The sequence below is a fragment of the Montipora capricornis genome, chromosome 10 (genome assembly GCF_036669925.1).
Source record: "Montipora capricornis isolate CH-2021 chromosome 10, ASM3666992v2, whole genome shotgun sequence".
Classification (NCBI taxonomy): domain Eukaryota; kingdom Metazoa; phylum Cnidaria; class Anthozoa; order Scleractinia; family Acroporidae; genus Montipora; species Montipora capricornis.
In genome coordinates this window covers 7,916,140-7,936,781 of record NC_090892.1, presented here as the reverse complement: position 1 = coordinate 7,936,781, position 20,642 = coordinate 7,916,140, and the positions used below count along the sequence as shown (strand labels likewise).

General features: G+C 42.6%; 2 protein-coding genes across 2 annotated transcripts in view; both read right to left on the bottom strand.

Annotated features, from left to right (window-relative positions):
• Positions 1-6,329, bottom strand: part of LOC138022348 (mucin-like protein) — a 23,625-nt gene extending 17,296 nt beyond the window's left edge. Inside the window, exons 1-6 of the mRNA XM_068869461.1 lie at positions 5,415-6,329; positions 4,661-4,824; positions 3,337-3,714; positions 1,686-1,786; positions 1,413-1,502; positions 279-847 (exon numbers count right to left, since the gene is read on the bottom strand). Of these exons, the coding sequence (XP_068725562.1) occupies positions 279-847; positions 1,413-1,502; positions 1,686-1,786; positions 3,337-3,714; positions 4,661-4,824; positions 5,415-5,775 (1,663 nt within the window). The 5' untranslated portion in view covers positions 5,776-6,329. The remainder of the gene's footprint in view (positions 1-278; positions 848-1,412; positions 1,503-1,685; positions 1,787-3,336; positions 3,715-4,660; positions 4,825-5,414) is intronic.
• LOC138020222 (serine-rich adhesin for platelets-like) lies at positions 5,963-20,205 on the bottom strand (the record flags this gene model as incomplete). Its single annotated transcript, XM_068867239.1, has 20 exons — positions 5,963-6,079; positions 6,178-7,483; positions 9,506-9,798; positions 9,985-10,088; positions 10,404-10,939; positions 11,954-12,154; positions 12,214-12,305; positions 13,834-13,899; positions 14,476-14,529; positions 15,274-15,353; positions 15,669-15,699; positions 16,054-16,140; positions 17,539-17,570; positions 17,664-17,754; positions 18,121-18,165; positions 18,529-18,585; positions 18,853-18,969; positions 19,318-19,395; positions 19,720-19,827; positions 20,143-20,205. Coding segments are annotated over 20 exons (3,558 nt in total), but the record flags the coding sequence as incomplete, so codon positions are not given.
• Between the last annotated feature and the right edge of the window lie 437 nt (positions 20,206-20,642).

Here is a 20,642-nt window from a genome sequence, read left to right as displayed (position 1 = left end):
GTAGTCTTCTGTCGTTCTTGCACTGCACGTGTTGACCTAGGGCAATGTTGTAGCAATCATAAGAAGGAAAGATCTTGTGGAGATGTTTAAAGACGTCAGGGCGCGAGGCTTACAATGTTCATTTTTTTGCATAGATGATTACAGCGAAGTTAGAAATCTAATTATGGTGCTTCAATAGAGAGAATTAAAGCAGTGGGTATTGAACGTCCTCTTTCGGAGCTAATGGGGAATTAATTGATTAAAAGCGGTTTGAAATATTCGTGCATCGAAAAACTTACGTCTTGGAGGTGGTCGATAAAATTGGCAGTCGTCAGATGGTCGATAAAGGTAAAATAGATGGCATAGTGACTCATCGACACAGCAAAATTTGTAGGCTTCAAAGTCAGTGAACATGGCATCCACGCTGGGCGGAATTTTATAGAGTGTCACAATGAGGTGACCACCCCTAGGAATACCAACTATCAGAGCGCCATAGTCATTCGGCTCTGTAGAATAGCAACACAGCTGGAACACTTTGAATTGAACAAAGCCTTGAACGTTAGATTCGATGAATCGATTGGACCTAAAACAATGTTTTGGCCAAGAGAAGCGCCAGTCCCAGTGATAACGCCCAGTATCAAGAAAAGCTTGTCTCAGAGTACATGGGCATGCCATGCGTTTGTCTGGTCGGATATTCTGATAGTACCAGAATGTGAAGTCTAAATCTTTCTGAATGGAAGCCCAAGTAATGCATTTTTCCAACGCGCCTTTTTCATCCTTTGTCTCGATTCTCCAGAAATACCTTCCAAGCAAATCGGTGTTCCCCATTTTCTTATCAAGGTTGTACATTCCGAGTACTGTGCCCGCTCTGGAAAAGAAACACGTAAACGAAAAAAGAACAATTCATTTTCGTCATCACTGTCATGGGGATTTTTGTATTATCTAAGTCACACCTACGCACGGAGCGCGAGGTGGGCGGGAGATGTACGGAAAAGAGAGGGACGCGAGATAGAAATGCAAAACGGAAATGAAAAGATCCTGATTAGCTAAATCCTCCCCTGTTGCTGCTGATCGGCAAAAGGTGCAAAAGAAGTATGCATATGAGAGCTGGATTTCACCAAAATGATCGGAACACAAGGTAAAATTTGTACTGAGGAGCAAAAGAAGACTAAAGTTGGGTGATATGGAAAACATTGAACGATTTTTCCTTCCAAAATTACCGTTTGCGCATCAAATAATTTGATTCAGGAAGGATGCCTGTCAACAGATACCGCGCTACTGTTTTCAGAGGTTGCTAAAAGTTGCTCTGGGGACAGCGCGGTTGGTAATTCACTTTTGCTAAAGCGCCAATCGATATTAATGTTTTCATTCGGCTTCATGTGATTAATACCGTCAGCTCCTACTGAAAAGATGGTATAGCTGATTTCGCTTACCCTTTGATATTCAGTTTGGTCCCGCTAAAAGGATCGTTCCAACCAGCCACAGGTAGACCATACAAATTGGTCCAGTATTGATATTGAGAACTGCAAGTTAAAAGCAACTAGACATAAACATATGTTTGCTATAACACGAGATTTTCATGGCATGAACTTTTCGAACTGGCCAAATAATTAGCAAAAGGAAAGTTACGTGCGGAGAGCGTCTGCTCAGAGAGTGAGTTGGTATATATTAAAGAAATCCAGCGAAGTTAACTCTTTGTAACTTACACAGGAACACCAATGGTCCACTGAATGCCTCCGTTTGGGTAATTGTACATCAAAAACGAGTTAAACCAATTTGTTATGATAACAGCTTGAAACGTATTTCCCTGCAAGAAAAGTAAAAGCGGGAGTGACTTTCTTTGGAAACGTTTTTTATTTTATTCATTTTGCTACACTACATCTATTACAAGAATACAAGTTTACAAGATAAAAAAAAAAGTGACGAGGAAACCCAAATGAAACCACGGGGCTTATATAAAATTAGGTTCCCTCGCAAAGAACAAGAAGGAGTTATCACAACAAAAAAGCAAGAGACAGGAGCTTGAGAGCAAATTTTATATTAAAACGTAATATATATATATATATATATGTTATTATTTTTTTTGAATGAATATTTTGAAATAAAGAGCATATTTTTGAAGGTTGCAAGAGATGAAGAACTAATGATATTTGAACTTAGACTATTTTAAAACGTTGGGCATTGAAAGATAACAGAAAATTGACGTATATTTGTTCTGCAATACACCGTATTCAAAAATGGCGGACACGCGGAACAACCTAGGTTCTAATACATGAAAGCGAGGTTTGATAGACCGTATTTCAGTCTGGAAAATTTTAGTAGCGGCTGTCAGCAGACTTATGTTCTGTATACGATATTCCGGTCTTATCAGAGCTAAATCCTCCTAAAATGGCGTTGAAATGGCCATTAATATATGGGAGTTAAGTAAGTCTCCTATTGAAAGGAACATGGTGTACACTATGACCAGCCTGAATGTCGTCTCTTGTAGAGGACAAATGTTGAATGTTTTCTCCACTGGCCCCAGGCCGTAAAAATTCAGCGAAGAAGGATTTAGCCCAGCTAACGAGGCTCCGGGAATGTCATCTTCGGTAAGAATAACTGAGTCATTCACTGCACTACTTGAGGACGCCATTTTAGGAGGATTTAGCTCTGATGAGACCGGAATATCGTATACAGAACATAAATCTGCTGACAGCCGCTACTAAAATTTTCCAGACTGAAATACGGTCTGCCAAACCTCGCTTTCATGTATTAGAACCTAGGTCGTTCCGCGTGTCAAAGTGAGCGCCTGCTGTTATAGCTATGGGTACGATTATTCAAGGAAAATCAGTAGAGTTTCAAATTTTAAAGGAAAATTAGAATTGCAAAGAGAGTATATAAATTGACCTGTTTGAAACAAGTGAATGTCTTGTAATTTAAGCAAGTAGAGTTCCTTAAACATAAGATATGTATGAGTGATCACTGAGCAGTCAGAATATTACTCAGTAACACAAACACATTGACAACAGGAGACGTCTTCACTCTAGTAATCTACAAAAGCAAATTGGTAACAGTTCTAGCCTGCCATCCAAATATCACATTAATCGAGCAGCTTGCATCTTGAACACTAGGCATCACCTAAACCCACCTAGCAAGTTATACAACCCGTTTTAAGAGTGAGACTCCCTAGGATAAGTAAATTATAAGTGCTCAATTTTGAATTTCCATTCAGAAGACTTGCCGGATGGTTTTTCGTCTGGTACCTCCCTATATTTATCGGTTCGTTGGTCAGACAACTCTCTGCAATTGGTCGGTCGGTCGTTCGATCCGTTATTGTGCAATTTCGTCACCAAAATAACCTCCAAAATATATACTAACCCCGGAACAGATCACACTTGAGATACCTGGGTTTCTGTATGGGAAGTAATGGTAAACATCAGACGGACATAGGTTCACCCAGGTCACAACAAGGACCCATGTGGCGTTAAAGTTGGCAAACCGTTCTCCTGCGTATTGCTGAACATGTCTTGATGCCATGACAAATATCTCGTTCGTTTGGTTGTTTTCCCTTTGATTTTCCTCGTAAACGTGGTAGTGAACTTTTGAGTAGCCTGATTTAAAGCCCCTATACTGATCCGTCCTGGCCCAAAATGGGGCAAACATTCCCACTCTGTCTACAACGCGGTAAACACCAAATTTTCGAGGCCATTGCAGACTCCATTTATTGTTAAGTTGTATTTTGCCATTGTGACAGATCTGCAATTAAAAAAAAAAAAGAAACGTATGCAATGTAAAGGCAAATGTGCGACGATCGCACACCCATAGTTAAAAAAATCAACTAAATGATTAGGCAGAGAAATAAGACTTAACATACTGAAATAAACTAACGTTGACTTGAAAACCAATGTTGCGAGTTCTATATAAAATTAAAGTCGTCATATTTTGCTTATCTGAGAAATACACAAACATCTATAACCTATTAAGTGTGCAGTGGAGGCGAACAGTTTTTCACGAAGAGAAGAAATCTTCTTGAACAGGTACATAACAAAGAACACAGGCACTGAAATTCAGTCTCAAGTGATTATAAATTTTGGGCGCCTGGCGGTCAACGATAAAAATGAGATAGTTACAAGATCGCAAAATTTCAAAATGTTGTGCATAAAAGTGCTAACAGAATACGAAATGCACGTTTCCAAATGAAGACTGTTCCACCATTGTATCGATAAAAAAGAAACCATTTTTTGTAGCTATTAGTCCATATAGGGTAAGGAAAAGTTATTAGTGGAGCGAAGACTATAACTTGATTACAGAAATAAGGCGAGGCTAAGTTAACAACCATAAGTAAGTTTGTGTATAATCCTTCTTACGCCCAGTTTGACCCAAAAACGTTCATTAAAAGGCACACCTTACTTGCCCCTTTCAACACACCAGTAAAGAGCCATGCCTTCTCTATTTGAGAACTTTCTATCAAATTGCTATTAGATTCATGATAACCATGCCTAATTGACACATGAGGGTGTTCTAAGGTGAAAGTGCCAAAGATTTTAATAATACTTCGAGAGTGTGGCGGCTTAAATTTTTATTTTAAGGGTGTCAGGGTTCTAGTTTACAATGACACGTACGGTAAATGTAAACTTAGAATTGGACCCGGTGTTGGCGAGGATAAAATTTGAAACAAATGTTCTCGACAAGAGAAACATACGTGCAATTTATAATGCCTCCCTCCAAAAAAACGAAATCCGTACGGTTGCACTTTAATCTCCAAACACAAGTTATTAGAAAGGTATTGAAATGAGTCGTCGACTCCAAACTCCTCATCATTCTGCTGTTTTCCGTATGGATAGAGGTTGTTCACAACTCTTGTTGCTAAAAAATGAACAATAATGAATAAAACATTAGGTTGAATTAATGAAGCTAGACCGTTTGTGTGAGTGCAGTCCTGGTCTTAGTGACTAACAATTTGCAACATTGGCGAAAGTAATCCTCAGAGTTCAGTGTTGTCAGTGGATATTACTAAGTATTATTATATGGCTGGTGTTTCTGGCCGATATAAGCCGGGGCTATGATTGGCTAAGAGCAGATAAGCTCCAGGGCATTATTCTCCCGTAATGACCACGGGCCGATTATGGATTATGCAATTTTTTTTTGTCTTTAGAAACGTTCTGTTAGCTATATAATAAACAACTTAATAACCTCAACTAGTCAGTCGTTACAGCAAAACCTCAAGGCTCGGCCTCCAATGGAAGATCGAAGAGAGACAATTGAGGCAATTGGGTATTTGGTTAAACAGGTAACCAACATCAAGCGACAAATTATACTTTAAATTAATATTCCGATATTTGATTTCTTGTTGCCCTATTTGCATGTAAACGAACGCAAGGTATGGAGTGGAACAAAAAAACTCAAACAAACAAAAGTTACAAACAAGATTTTATTAGAGTCTCCCTAAAACTCACCTGTTGCAACAGGCCTACTTTGGATCTTCGACGGAGAAACGTTCAAGATAAAACTCTTCGAAAAGCCTTCAAAATAGCTTGTCTTGATGGCAGCATGTAGATATATACTGCTAACAGATGTAGAGGAATAAACAAACGCTGAGAGCGGAATACTTGAGCTAGAAGAGGAAGCCACACTTTCCAAAATAGTTGTTGATAACAAAAGTCTTGGTCTGAAAGAAGACGCTTGACTTTGAGACAACGGCGTGAAAGATAAATCTTGTTGGCTGATAAGCACAGACTCACTTTTAGACAAGCTTACTGAGGTCCAAACTCTTACTGATGGAGTAACAGTTTCAGATATGCTTCTTGAGGTTGACATAATTTGGCTGACAGAGTTTGATTCCGAACCAATGCTTGTTGAAGAGAACACTGTGGAAAACAGAGACTGGGATTTGCTCTGAGACCGGCTAGTAGACAATGACCCACTATGAATGTTGCTTGTTGAAGATGAAAAACTGCGAAGGACAGATTTCGAAGCACTTTGGAAGACACTCAATGACCACGAACTACTTAAGCTCAAAGAAGACAACAACCTTCCCGAGATAGTTGTTGATGACGAAACACTTGGTATGACAGAAGACGCTTGACTTTGAGACAACCTGGTTAAAGATGAATCTCTTTGGCTGAAGGACAACGAGTCACTTTTAGACAAGCTTACTAAGGTGGAAACACTTGTGCTTACAGATGGTGAAACTGTTTCGGAGATTCTTGTTGAGGTTACCACAATTTGGATTACAGAGTTTGATTCCAAAATAATGCTTGTTGCAGAGGACACTGTAGAAAACAGAGATTGGGATTTTCTCTGAGAACAGCTAGTAGACAATGACCCACTATGAACGTTGCTTGTTGAAGATGAAGCACTCCGGCTGACAGATTTGGAAGCACTTTGAAAGACACTCGATGACAACGAAATACTTGAGCTCAGAGAAGACGACACACTTTCCGAGATAGTTGTTGATGACAAAACACTTGGTGTGACAAAAGACGCTTGACTTTGAGACAACCTGGTTAAAGATGAATCTCTTTGGCTGAAGGACACCGAGTCACTTTTAGATAGGTTTCCTGCGGTGGAAACACTTGTGCTTACAGATGGTGAAAAAGTTTCGGAGATTCTTGTTGAGGTTGACACAGTTTGGCTGACAGAGTTTGATTCCAAAGTAATGCTTGTTGAAGAGGACACTGTGGAAAACACAGATTGGGATTTGCTCTGAGACCAGCTTGTAGACAATGACCCACTATGAATGTTGCTTGTTGAAGATGAAGCATTCCGGCTGACATATTTGGAAGCACTTTGGAAGACACTCGATGACAACGAAATACTTGAGCTCATAGAAGACGACACTTTTTTCGAGATAGTTGATGATGACGAAACACTTGGTGTGACAGAAGACGCTTGACTTTGAGACAACCTGGTTAAAGATAAATCTCTTTGGCTGAGGGACAATGAGTCAGTTTTAGAAGAGCTTACTAAGCTGGAAACACTTGTGCTTACAGATGGTGAAACTGTTTCGGAGATTCTTGTTGAGGTTGACACAGTTTGGCTGACAGAGTTTGATTTAGAAGTAATACTTTTTGCAGAGGACACTGTGGAAAACAGAGATTGGGAATTGCTCCGAGACCGGCTAGTAGACAATGACCCATTATGAATGTTGCTTGTTGAAGATGAAGCACTCCGGCTGACAGATTTGGAAGCACTTTGGAAGACACTCGATGACAACGAAATACTTGAGCTCAAAGAAGACGACACACTTTCCGAGATAGATGTGGATGACGAAACACTTGGTGTAACAGAAGACGCTTGACTTTGAGGCAACCTGGTTAAAGATGAATCTCTTTGGCTGAAGGACACCGAGTCACTTTTAGACAAGCTTACTGAGATGGAAACAATTGTGCTTACTGATGGTGAAACTGTTTCGGAGATTCTTGTTGAGGTTGACACAGTTTGGCTGACAGAGTTTGATTCCGAAGTAATGCTTGTTGCAGAGGACACTGTGGAAAACAGATATTGGGATTTGCTCTGAGACCGGCTAGTAGACAATGACCCACTATGAATGTTGCTTGTTGAAGATGAAGCACTCCGGCTGACAGATTTGGAAGCACTTTGGAAGACACTCGATGACAACGAAATACTTGAGCTCAAAGAAGACGACACACTTTCCGAGATAGATGTGGATGACGAAACACTTGGTGTGACAGAAGACGCTTGACTTTGAGACAACCTGGTTAAAGATGAATCTCTTTGGCTGAAGGACACCGAGTCACTTTTAGGCAAGCTTACTGAGATGGAAACAATTGTGCTTACTGATGGTGAAACTGTTTCGGAGATTCTTGTTGAGGTTGACACAGTTTGGCTGACAGAGTTTGATTCCGAAGTAATGCTTGTTGCAGAGGACACTGTGGAAAACAGATATTGGGATTTGCTCTGAGACCGGCTAGTAGACAATGACCCACTATGAATGTTGCTTGTTGAAGATGAAGCACTCCGGCTGACAGATTTGGAAGCACTTTGGAAGACACTCGATGACAACGAAATACTTGAGCTCAAAGAAGACGACACACTTTCCGAGATAGATGTGGATGACGAAACACTTGGTGTGACAGAAGACGCTTGACTTTGAGACAACCTGGTTAAAGATGAATCTCTTTGGCTGAAGGACACCGAGTCACTTTTAGACAAGCTTACTGAGCTGGAAACACTTGTGCTTACAGATGGTGAAACTGTTTCGGAGATTCTTGTTGAGGTTGACACAGTTTGGCTGACAGAGTTTGATTCCGAAGTAATGCTTGTTGCAGAGGACACTGTGGAAAACAGAGATTGGGATTTGCTCTGAGACCGGCTAGTAGACAATGACCCACTATGAATGTTGCTTGTTGATGATGAAGCACTCCGGCTGACAGATTTGGAAGCACTTTGGAAGACACTCGATGCCAACGAAATACTTGAGCTCAAAGAAGACGACACACTTTCCGAGATATATGTGGATGACGAAACACTTGGTGTGACAGAAGACGCTTGACTTTGAGACAACCTGGTTAAAGATGAATCTCTTTGGCTGAAGGACACCGAGTCACTTTTAGACAAGCTTACTGAGCTGGAAACACTTGTGCTTACAGATGGTGAAACTGTTTCGGAGATTCTTGTTGAGGTTGACACAGTTTGGCTGACAGAGTTTGATTCCGAAGTAATGCTTGTTGCAGAGGACACTGTGGAAAACAGATATTGGGATTTGCTCTGAGACCGGCTAGTAGACAATGACCCACTATGAATGTTGCTTGTTGAAGATGAAGCACTCCGGCTGACAGATTTGGAAGCACTTTGGAAGACACTCGATGACAACGAAATACTTGAGCTCAAAGAAGACGACACACTTTCCGAGATAGATGTGGATGACGAAACACTTGGTGTGACAGAAGACGCTTGACTTTGAGACAACCTGGTTAAAGATGAATCTCTTTGGCTGAAGGACACCGAGTCACTTTTAGGCAAGCTTACTGAGATGGAAACAATTGTGCTTACTGATGGTGAAACTGTTTCGGAGATTCTTGTTGAGGTTGACACAGTTTGGCTGACAGAGATTGATTCCGAAGTAATGCTTGTTGCAGAGGACACTGTGGAAAACAGAGATTGGGATTTGCTCTGAGACCGGCTAGTAGACAATGACCCACTATGAATGTTGCTTGTTGAAGATGAAGCACTCCGGCTGACAGATTTGGAAGCACTTTGGAAGACAGTCGATGACAACGAAATACTTGAGCTCAAAGAAGACGACACACTTTCCGAGATAGATGTGGATGACGAAACACTTGGTGTGACAGAAGACGCTTGACTTTGAGACAACCTGGTTAAAGATGAATCTCTTTGGCTGAAGGACACCGAGTCACTTTTAGACAAGCTTACTGAGCTGGAAACACTTGTGCTTACAGATGGTGAAACTGTTTCGGAGATTCTTGTTGAGGTTGACACAGTTTGGCTGACAGAGTTTGATTCCGAAGTAATGCTTGTTGCAGAGGACACTGTGGAAAACAGAGATTGGGATTTGCTCTGAGACCGGCTAGTAGACAATGACCCACTATGAATGTTGCTTGTTGAAGATGAAGCCCTCCGGCTGACAGATTTGGAAGCACTTTGGAAGACACTCGATGACAACGAAATACTTGAGCTCAAAGAAGACGACACACTTTCCGAGATAGATGTGGATGACGAAACACTTGGTGTGGCAGAAGACGCTTGACTTTGAGACAACCTGGTTAAAGATGAATCTCTTTGGCTGAAGGACACCGAGTCACTTTTAGACAAGCTTACTGAGCTGGAAACACTTGTGCTTACAGATGGTGAAACTGTTTCGGAGATTCTTGTTAAGGTTGACACAGTTTGGCTGACAGAGTTTGATTCCGAAGTAATGCTTGTTGCAGAGGACACTGTGGAAAACAGAGATTGGGATTTGCTCTGAGACCGGCTAGTAGACAATGACCCACTATGAATGTTGCTTGTTGAAGATGAAGCACTCCGGCTGACAGATTTGGAAGCACTTTGGAAGACACTCGATGACAAAGAAATACTTGAGCTCAAAGAAGACGACACACTTTCCGAGATAGATGTGGATGACGAAACACTTGGTGTGACAGAAGACGCTTGACTTTGAGACAACCTGGTTAAAGATGAATCTCTTTGGCTGAAGGACACCGAGTCACTTTTAGACAAGCTTACTGAGCTGGAAACACTTGTGCTTAGAGATGGTGAAACAGTTTCGGAGATTCTTGTTGAGGTTGACACAGTTTGGCTGAGACAGTTTGATTCCGAAGTAATGCTTGTTGCAGAGGACACTGTGGAAAACAGATATTGGGATTTGCTCTGAGACCGGCTATTAGACAATGACCCACTATGAATGTTGCTTGTTGAAGATGAAGCACTCCGGCTGACAGATTTGGAAGCACTTTGGAAGACACTCGATGACAACGAAATACTTGAGCTCAAAGAAGACGACACACTTTCCGAGATAGATGTGGATGACGAAACACTTGGTGTGACAGAAGACGCTTGACTTTGAGACAACCTGGTTAAAGATGAATCTCTTTGGCTGAAGGACACCGAGTCACTTTTAGACAAGCTTACTGAGCTGGAAACACTTGTGCTTACAGATGGTGAAACTGTTTCGGAGATTCTTGTTGAGGTTGACACAGTTTGGCTGACAGAGTTTGATTTCGAAGTAATGCTTGTTGCAGAGGACACTGTAGAAAACAGATATTGGGATTTGCTCTGAGACCGGCTAGTAGACAATGACCCACTATGAATGTTGCTTGTTGAAGATAAAGCACTCCGGCTGACAGATTTGGAAGCACTTTGGAAGACACTCGATGACAACGAAATACTTGAGCTCAAAGAAGACGACACACTTTCCGAGATAGATGTGGATGACGAAACACTTGGTGTAACAGAAGACGCTTGACTTTGAGACAACCTGGTTAAAGATGAATCTCTTTGGCTGAAGGACACCGAGTCACTTTTAGACAAGCTTACTGAGCTGGAAACACTTGTGCTTACAGATGGTGAAACTGTTTCGGAGATTCTTGTTGAGGTTGACACAGTTTGGCTGACAGAGTTTGATTCCGAAGTAATGCTTGTTGCAGAGGACACTGTGGAAAACAGAGATTGGGATTTGCTCTGAGACCGGCTAGTAGACAATGACCCACTATGAATGTTGCTTGTTGAATATGAAGCACTCCGGCTGACAGATTTGGAAGCACTTTGGAAGACACTCGATGACAACGAAATACTTGAGCTCAAAGAAGACGACACACTTTCCGAGATAGATGTGGATGACGAAACACTTGGTGTAACAGAAGACGCTTGACTTTGAGACAACCTGGTTAAAGATGAATCTCTTTGGCTGAAGGACACCGAGTCACTTTTAGACAAGCTTACCGAGCTGGAAACACTTGTGCTTACAGATGGAGAAACTGTTTGGGAGATTCTTGTTGAGGTTGACACAGTTTGGCTCACAGAGTTTGATTCCGATGTAATGCTTGTTGTAGAGGACACTGTGGAAAACAGAGATTGGGATTTGCTCTGAGACCGGCTAGCAGACAAGGACCCACTATAAATGTTGCTTGTTGAAGATGAAGCACTCCGGCTGACAGATTTGGAAGCACTTTGGAAGACACTCGATGACAACGAAATACTTGAGCTCAAAGAAGACGACACACTTTCCGAGAGAGATGTGGATGACGAAACACTTGGTGTGACAAAAGACGCTTGACTTTGAGACAACCTGGTTAAAGATGAATCTCTTTGGCTGAAGGACACCGAGTCACTTTTAGACAAGCTTACTGAGCTGGAAACACTTGTGCTTACAGATGGTGAAACTGTTTCGGAGATTCTTGTTGAGGTTGACACAGTTTGGCTGACAGAGTTTGATTCCGAAGTAATGCTTGTTGCAGAGGACACTGTGGAAAACAGAGATTGGGATTTGCTCTGAGACCGGCTAGTAGACATTGACCCACTACGAATGTTGCTTGTTGAAGATGAAGCAGTCCGGCTGACAGATTTGGAAGCACTTTGAAAGACACTCGATGACAACGAAATACTTGAGCTCAAAGAAGACGACACACTTCCCGAGATAGATGTGGATGACGAAACACTTGGTGCGACAGAAGACGCTTGACTTTGAGATAACCTGGTTAAAGATGAATCTCTTTGGCTGAAGGACACCGAGTCAATTTTAGACAAGCTTACTGAGCTGGAAACACTTGTGCTTACAGATGGTAAAACTGTTTCGGAGATTCTTGTTGAGGTTGACACAGTTTGGCTGACAGAGTTTGATTCCGAAGTAATGCTTGTTGCAGAGGACACTGTGGAAAACAGAGATTGGGATTTGCTCTGAGACCAGCTAGTAGACAATGACCCACTATGAATTTTGGGGGTTGAATATGAAGAACTCCGGCTGACAGATTTGGAAGCACTTTGGAAGACACTCGATGACAACGAAATACTTGAGCTCAAAGAAGACGACACACTTTCGGACATAGATGTGGATGACGAAACACTTGGTGTGACAAAAGATGCTTGACTTTGAAAAAACCTGGTTAAAGATGAATCTCTTTGGCTGAAGGACACCGAGTCACTTTTAGACAAGCTTACTGAGCTGGAAACACTTGTGCTTACAGATGGTGAAACTGTTTCGGAGATTCTTGTTGAGGTTGACACAGTTTGGCTGACAGAGTTTGATTCCGAAGTAATGCTTGTTGCAGAGGACACTGTGGAAAACAGAGATTGGGATTTGCTCTGAGACCGGCTAGTAGACAATGACCCACTATGAATGTTGCTTGTTGAATATGAAGCACTCCGGCTGACAGATTTGGAAGCACTTTGGAAGACACTCGATGACAACGAAATACTTGAGCTCAAAGAAGACGACACACTTTCCGAGATAGATGTGGATGACGAAACACTTGGTGTGACAGAAGACGCTTGACTTTGAGACAACCTGGTTAAAGATGAATCTCTTTGGCTGAAGGACACCGAGTCACTTTTAGACAAGCTTACTGAGCTGGAAACACTTGTGCTTACAGATGGTGAAACTGTTTCGGAGATTCTTTTTGAGGTTGACACAGTTTGGCTGTTAGAGTTTGATTCCGAAGTAATGCTTGTTGCAGAGGACACTGTGGAAAACAGAGATTGGGATTTGCTCTGAGACCGGCTAGTAGACAATGACCCACTATAAATGTTCCTTGTTGAATGTGAAGCACTCCGGCTGACAGATTTGGAAGCACTTTGGAAGACACTCGATGACAACGAAATACTTGAGCTCAAAGAAGACGACACACTTTCCGAGATAGATGTGGATGACGAAACACTTGGTGTGACAGAAGACGCTTGACTTTGAAAAAACCTGGTTAAAGATGAATCTCTTTGGCTGAAGGACACCGAGTCACTTTTAGACAAGCTTACTGAGCTGAAAACACTTTTGCTTACAGATGGTGAAACTGTTTCGGAGATTCTTGTTAAGGTTGACACAGTTTGGCTGACAGAGTTTGATTCCGAAGTAATGCTTGTTGCAGAGGACACTGTGGAAAACAGAGATTGGGATTTGCTCTGAGACCGGCTAGTAGACAATGACCCACTATGAATGTTGCTTGTTGAAGATGAAGCACTCCGGCTGACAGATTTGGAAGCACTTTGGAAGACACTCGATGACAACGAAATACTTGAGCTCAAAGAAGACGACACACTTTCCGAGATAGATGTGGATGACGAAACACTTGGTGTGACAAAAGATGCTTGACTTTGAAAAAACCTGGTTAAAGATGAATCTCTTTGGCTGAAGGACACCGAGTCACTTTTAGACAAGCTTACTGAGCTGGAAACACTTGTGCTTACAGATGGTGAAACTGTTTCGGAGATTCTTGTTGAGGTTGACACAGTTTGGCTGACAGAGTTTGATTCCGAAGTAATGCTTGTTGCAGAGGACACTGTGGAAAACAGAGATTGGGATTTGCTCTGAGACCGGCTAGTAGACAATGACCCACTATGAATGTTGCTTGTTGAATATGAAGCACTCCGGCTGACAGATTTGGAAGCACTTTGGAAGACACTCGATGACAACGAAATACTTGAGCTCAAAGAAGACGACACACTTTCCGAGATAGATGTGAATGACGAAACACTTGGTGTGACAGAAGACGCTTGACTTTGAGACAACCTGGTTAAAGATGAATCTCTTTGGCTGAAGGACACCGAGTCACTTTTAGACAAGCTTACTGAGCTGGAAACACTTGTGCTTACAGATGGTGAAACTGTTTCGGAGATTCTTTTTGAGGTTGACACAGTTTGGCTGTTAGAGTTTGATTCCGAAGTAATGCTTGTTGCAGAGGACACTGTGGAAAACAGAGATTGGGATTTGCTCTGAGACCGGCTAGTAGACAATGACCCACTATGAATGTTGCTTGTTGAATATGAAGCACTCCGGCTGACAGATTTGGAAGCACTTTGGAAGACACTCGATGACAACGAAATACTTGAGCTCAAAGAAGACGACACACTTTCCGAGATAGATGTGGATGACGAAACACTTGGTGTGACAGAAGACGCTTGACTTTGAGACAACCTGGTTAAAGATGAATCTCTTTGGCTGAAGGACACCGAGTCACTTTTAGACAAGCTTACTGAGCTGGAAACACTTGTGCTTACAGATGGTGAAACTGTTTCGGAGATTCTTGTTGAGGTTGACACAGTTTGGCTGACAGAGTTTGATTCCGAAGTAATGCTTGTTGCAGAGGACACTGTGGAAAACAGAGATTGGGATTTGCTCTGAGACCGGCTAGTAGACAATGACCCACTATGAATGTTGCTTGTTGAAGATGAAGCACTCCGGCTGACAGATTTGGAAGCACTTTGGAAGACACTCGATGACAACGAAATACTTGAGCTCAAAGAAGACGACACACTTTCCGAGATAGATGTGGATGACGAAACACTTGGTGTGACAGAAGACGCTTGACTTTGAGACAACCTGGTTAAAGATGAATCTCTTTGGCTGAAGGACACCGAGTCACTTTTAGACAAGCTTACTGAGCTGGAAACACTTGTGCTTACAGATGGTGAAACTGTTTCGGAGATTCTTGTTGAGGTTGACACAGTTTGGCTGACAGAGTTTGATTCCGAAGTAATGCTTGTTGCAGAGGACACTGTGGAAAACAGAGATTGGGATTTGCTCTGAGACCGGCTAGTAGACAATGACCCACTATGAATGTTGCTTGTTGAAGATGAAGCACTCCGGCTGACAGATTTGGAAGCACTTTGGAAGACACTCGATGACAACGAAATACTTGAGCTCAAAGAAGACGACACACTTTCCGAGATAGATGTGGATGACGAAACACTTGGTGTGACAGAAGACGCTTGACTTTGAGACAACCTGGTTAAAGATGAATCTCTTTGGCTGAAGGACACCGAGTCACTTTTAGACAAGCTTACTGAGCTGGAAACACTTGTGCTTACAGATGGTGAAACTGTTTCGGAGATTCTTGTTGAGGTTGACACAGTTTGGCTGACAGAGTTTGATTCCGAAGTAATGCTTGTTGCAGAGGACACTGTGGAAAACAGAGATTGGGATTTGCTCTGAGACCGGCTAGTAGACAATGACCCACTATGAATGTTGCTTGTTGAAGATGAAGCACTCCGGCTGACAGATTTGGAAGCACTTTGGAAGACACTCGATGACAACGAAATACTTGAGCTCAAAGAAGACGACACACTTTCCGAGATAGATGTGGATGACGAAACACTTGGTGTGACAGAAGACGCTTGACTTTGAGACAACCTGGTTAAAGATGAATCTCTTTGGCTGAAGGACACCGAGTCACTTTTAGACAAGCTTACTGAGCTGGAAACACTTGTGCTTACAGATGGTGAAACTGTTTCGGAGATTCTTGTTGAGGTTGACACAGTTTGGCTGACAGAGTTTGATTCCGAAGTAATGCTTGTTGCAGAGGACACTGTGGAAAACAGAGATTGGGATTTGCTCTGAGACCGGCTAGTAGACAATGACCCACTATGAATGTTGCTTGTTGAATATGAAGCACTCCGGCTGACAGATTTGGAAGCACTTTGGAAGACACTCGATGACAACGAAATACTTGAGCTCAAAGAAGACGACACACTTTCCGAGATAGATGTGGATGACGAAACACTTGGTGTGACAGAAGACGCTTGACTTTGAGACAACCTGGTTAAAGATGAATCTCTTTGGCTGAAGGACACCGAGTCACTTTTAGACAAGCTTACTGAGCTGGAAACACTTGTGCTTACAGATGGTGAAACTGTTTCGGAGATTCTTGTTGAGGTTGACACAGTTTGGCTGACAGAGTTTGATTCCGAAGTAATGCTTGTTGCAGAGGACACTGTGGAAAACAGAGATTGGGATTTGCTCTGAGACCGGCTAGTAGACAATGACCCACTATGAATGTTGCTTGTTGAAGATGAAGCACTCCGGCTGACAGATTTGGAAGCACTTTGGAAGACACTCGATGACAACGAAATACTTGAGCTCAAAGAAGACGACACACTTTCCGAGATAGATGTGGATGACGAAACACTTGGTGTGACAGAAGACGCTTGACTTTGAGACAACCTGGTTAAAGATGAATCTCTTTGGCTGAAGGACACCGAGTCACTTTTAGACAAGCTTACTGAGCTGGAAACACTTGTGCTTACAGATGGTGAAACTGTTTCGGAGATTCTTGTTGAGGTTGACACAGTTTGGCTGACAGAGTTTGATTCCGAAGTAATGCTTGTTGCAGAGGACACTGTGGAAAACAGAGATTGGGATTTGCTCTGAGACCGGCTAGTAGACAATGACCCACTATGAATGTTGCTTGTTGAAGATGAAGCACTCCGGCTGACAGATTTGGAAGCACTTTGGAAGACACTCGATGACAACGAAATACTTGAGCTCAAAGAAGACGACACACTTTCCGAGATAGATGTGGATGACGAAACACTTGGTGTGACAGAAGACGCTTGACTTTGAGACAACCTGGTTAAAGATGAATCTCTTTGGCTGAAGGACACCGAGTCACTTTTAGACAAGCTTACTGAGCTGGAAACACTTGTGCTTACAGATGGTGAAACTGTTTCGGAGATTCTTGTTGAGGTTGACACAGTTTGGCTGACAGAGTTTGATTCCGAAGTAATGCTTGTTGCAGAGGACACTGTGGAAAACAGAGATTGGGATTTGCTCTGAGACCGGCTAGTAGACAATGACCCACTATGAATGTTGCTTGTTGAAGATGAAGCACTCCGGCTGACAGATTTGGAAGCACTTTGGAAGACACTCGATGACAACGAAATACTTGAGCTCAAAGAAGACGACACACTTTCCGAGATAGATGTGGATGACGAAACACTTGGTGTGACAGAAGACGCTTGACTTTGAGACAACCTGGTTAAAGATGAATCTCTTTGGCTGAAGGACACCGAGTCACTTTTAGACAAGCTTACTGAGCTGGAAACACTTGTGCTTACAGATGGTGAAACTGTTTCGGAGATTCTTGTTGAGGTTGACACAGTTTGGCTGACAGAGTTTGATTCCGAAGTAATGCTTGTTGCAGAGGACACTGTGGAAAACAGAGATTGGGATTTGCTCTGAGACCGGCTAGTAGACAATGACCCACTATGAATGTTGCTTGTTGAATATGAAGCACTCCGGCTGACAGATTTGGAAGCACTTTGGAAGACACTCGATGACAACGAAATACTTGAGCTCAAAGAAGACGACACACTTTCCGAGATAGATGTGGATGACGAAACACTTGGTGTGACAGAAGACGCTTGACTTTGAGACAACCTGGTTAAAGATGAATCTCTTTGGCTGAAGGACACCGAGTCACTTTTAGACAAGCTTACTGAGCTGGAAACACTTGTGCTTACAGATGGTGAAACTGTTTCGGAGATTCTTGTTGAGGTTGACACAGTTTGGCTGACAGAGTTTGATTCCGAAGTAATGCTTGTTGCAGAGGACACTGTGGAAAACAGAGATTGGGATTTGCTCTGAGACCGGCTAGTAGACAATGACCCACTATGAATGTTGCTTGTTGAAGATGAAGCACTCCGGCTGACAGATTTGGAAGCACTTTGGAAGACACTCGATGACAACGAAATACTTGAGCTCAAAGAAGACGACACACTTTCCGAGATAGATGTGGATGACGAAACACTTGGTGTGACAGAAGACGCTTGACTTTGAGACAACCTGGTTAAAGATGAATCTCTTTGGCTGAAGGACACCGAGTCACTTTTAGACAAGCTTACTGAGCTGGAAACACTTGTGCTTACAGATGGTGAAACTGTTTCGGAGATTCTTGTTGAGGTTGACACAGTTTGGCTGACAGAGTTTGATTCCGAAGTAATGCTTGTTGCAGAGGACACTGTGGAAAACAGAGATTGGGATTTGCTCTGAGACCGGCTAGTAGACAATGACCCACTATGAATGTTGCTTGTTGAAGATGAAGCACTCCGGCTGACAGATTTGGAAGCACTTTGGAAGACACTCGATGACAACGAAATACTTGAGCTCAAAGAAGACGACACACTTTCCGAGATAGATGTGGATGACGAAACACTTGGTGTGACAGAAGACGCTTGACTTTGAGACAACCTGGTTAAAGATGAATCTCTTTGGCTGAAGGACACCGAGTCACTTTTAGACAAGCTTACTGAGCTGGAAACACTTGTGCTTACAGATGGTGAAACTGTTTCGGAGATTCTTGTTGAGGTTGACACAGTTTGGCTGACAGAGTTTGATTCCGAAGTAATGCTTGTTGCAGAGGACACTGTGGAAAACAGAGATTGGGATTTGCTCTGAGACCGGCTAGTAGACAATGACCCACTATGAATGTTGCTTGTTGAAGATGAAGCACTCCGGCTGACAGATTTGGAAGCACTTTGGAAGACACTCGATGACAACGAAATACTTGAGCTCAAAGAAGACGACACACTTTCCGAGATAGATGTGGATGACGAAACACTTGGTGTGACAGAAGACGCTTGACTTTGAGACAACCTGGTTAAAGATGAATCTCTTTGGCTGAAGGACACCGAGTCACTTTTAGACAAGCTTACTGAGCTGGAAACACTTGTGCTTACAGATGGTGAAACTGTTTCGGAGATTCTTGTTGAGGTTGACACAGTTTGGCTGACAGAGTTTGATTCCGAAGTAATGCTTGTTGCAGAGGACACTGTGGAAAACAGAGATTGGGATTTGCTCTGAGACCGGCTAGTAGACAATGACCCACTATGAATGTTGCTTGTTGAAGATGAAGCACTCCGGCTGACAGATTTGGAAGCACTTTGGAAGACACTCGATGACAACGAAATACTTGAGCTCAAAGAAGACGACACACTTTCCGAGATAGATGTGGATGACGAAACACTTGGTGTGACAGAAGACGCTTGACTTTGAGACAACCTGGTTAAAGATGAATCTCTTTGGCTGAAGGACACCGAGTCACTTTTAGACAAGCTTACTGAGCTGGAAACACTTGTGCTTACAGATGGTGAAACTGTTTCGGAGATTCTTGTTGAGGTTGACACAGTTTGGCTGACAGAGTTTGATTCCGAAGTAATGCTTGTTGCAGAGGACACTGTGGAAAACAGAGATTGGGATTTGCTCTGAGACCGGCTAGTAGACAATGACCCACTATGAATGTTGCTTGTTGAAGATGAAGCACTCCGGCTGACAGATTTGGAAGCACTTTGGAAGACACTCGATGACAACGAAATACTTGAGCTCAAAGAAGACGACACACTTTCCGAGATAGATGTGGATGACGAAACACTTGGTGTGACAGAAGACGCTTGACTTTGAGACAACCTGGTTAAAGATGAATCTCTTTGGCTGAAGGACACCGAGTCACTTTTAGACAAGCTTACTGAGCTGGAAACACTTGTGCTTACAGATGGTGAAACTGTTTCGGAGATTCTTGTTGAGGTTGACACAGTTTGGCTGACAGAGTTTGATTCCGAAGTAATGCTTGTTGCAGAGGACACTGTGGAAAACAGAGATTGGGATTTGCTCTGAGACCGGCTAGTAGACAATGACCCACTATGAATGTTGCTTGTTGAAGATGAAGCACTCCGGCTGACAGATTTGGAAGCACTTTGGAAGACACTCGATGACAACGAAATACTTGAGCTCAAAGAAGACGACACACTTTCCGAGATAGATGTGGATGACGAAACACTTGGTGTGACAGAAGACGCTTGACTTTGAGACAACCTGGTTAAAGATGAATCTCTTTGGCTGAAGGACACCGAGTCACTTTTAGACAAGCTTACTGAGCTGGAAACACTTGTGCTTACAGATGGTGAAACTGTTTCGGAGATTCTTGTTGAGGTTGACACAGTTTGGCTGACAGAGTTTGATTCCGAAGTAATGCTTGTTGCAGAGGACACTGTGGAAAACAGAGATTGGGATTTGCTCTGAGACCGGCTAGTAGACAATGACCCACTATGAATGTTGCTTGTTGAAGATGAAGCACTCCGGCTGACAGATTTGGAAGCACTTTGGAAGACACTCGATGACAACGAAATACTTGAGCTCAAAGAAGACGACACACTTTCCGAGATAGATGTGGATGACGAAACACTTGGTGTGACAGAAGACGCTTGACTTTGAGACAACCTGGTTA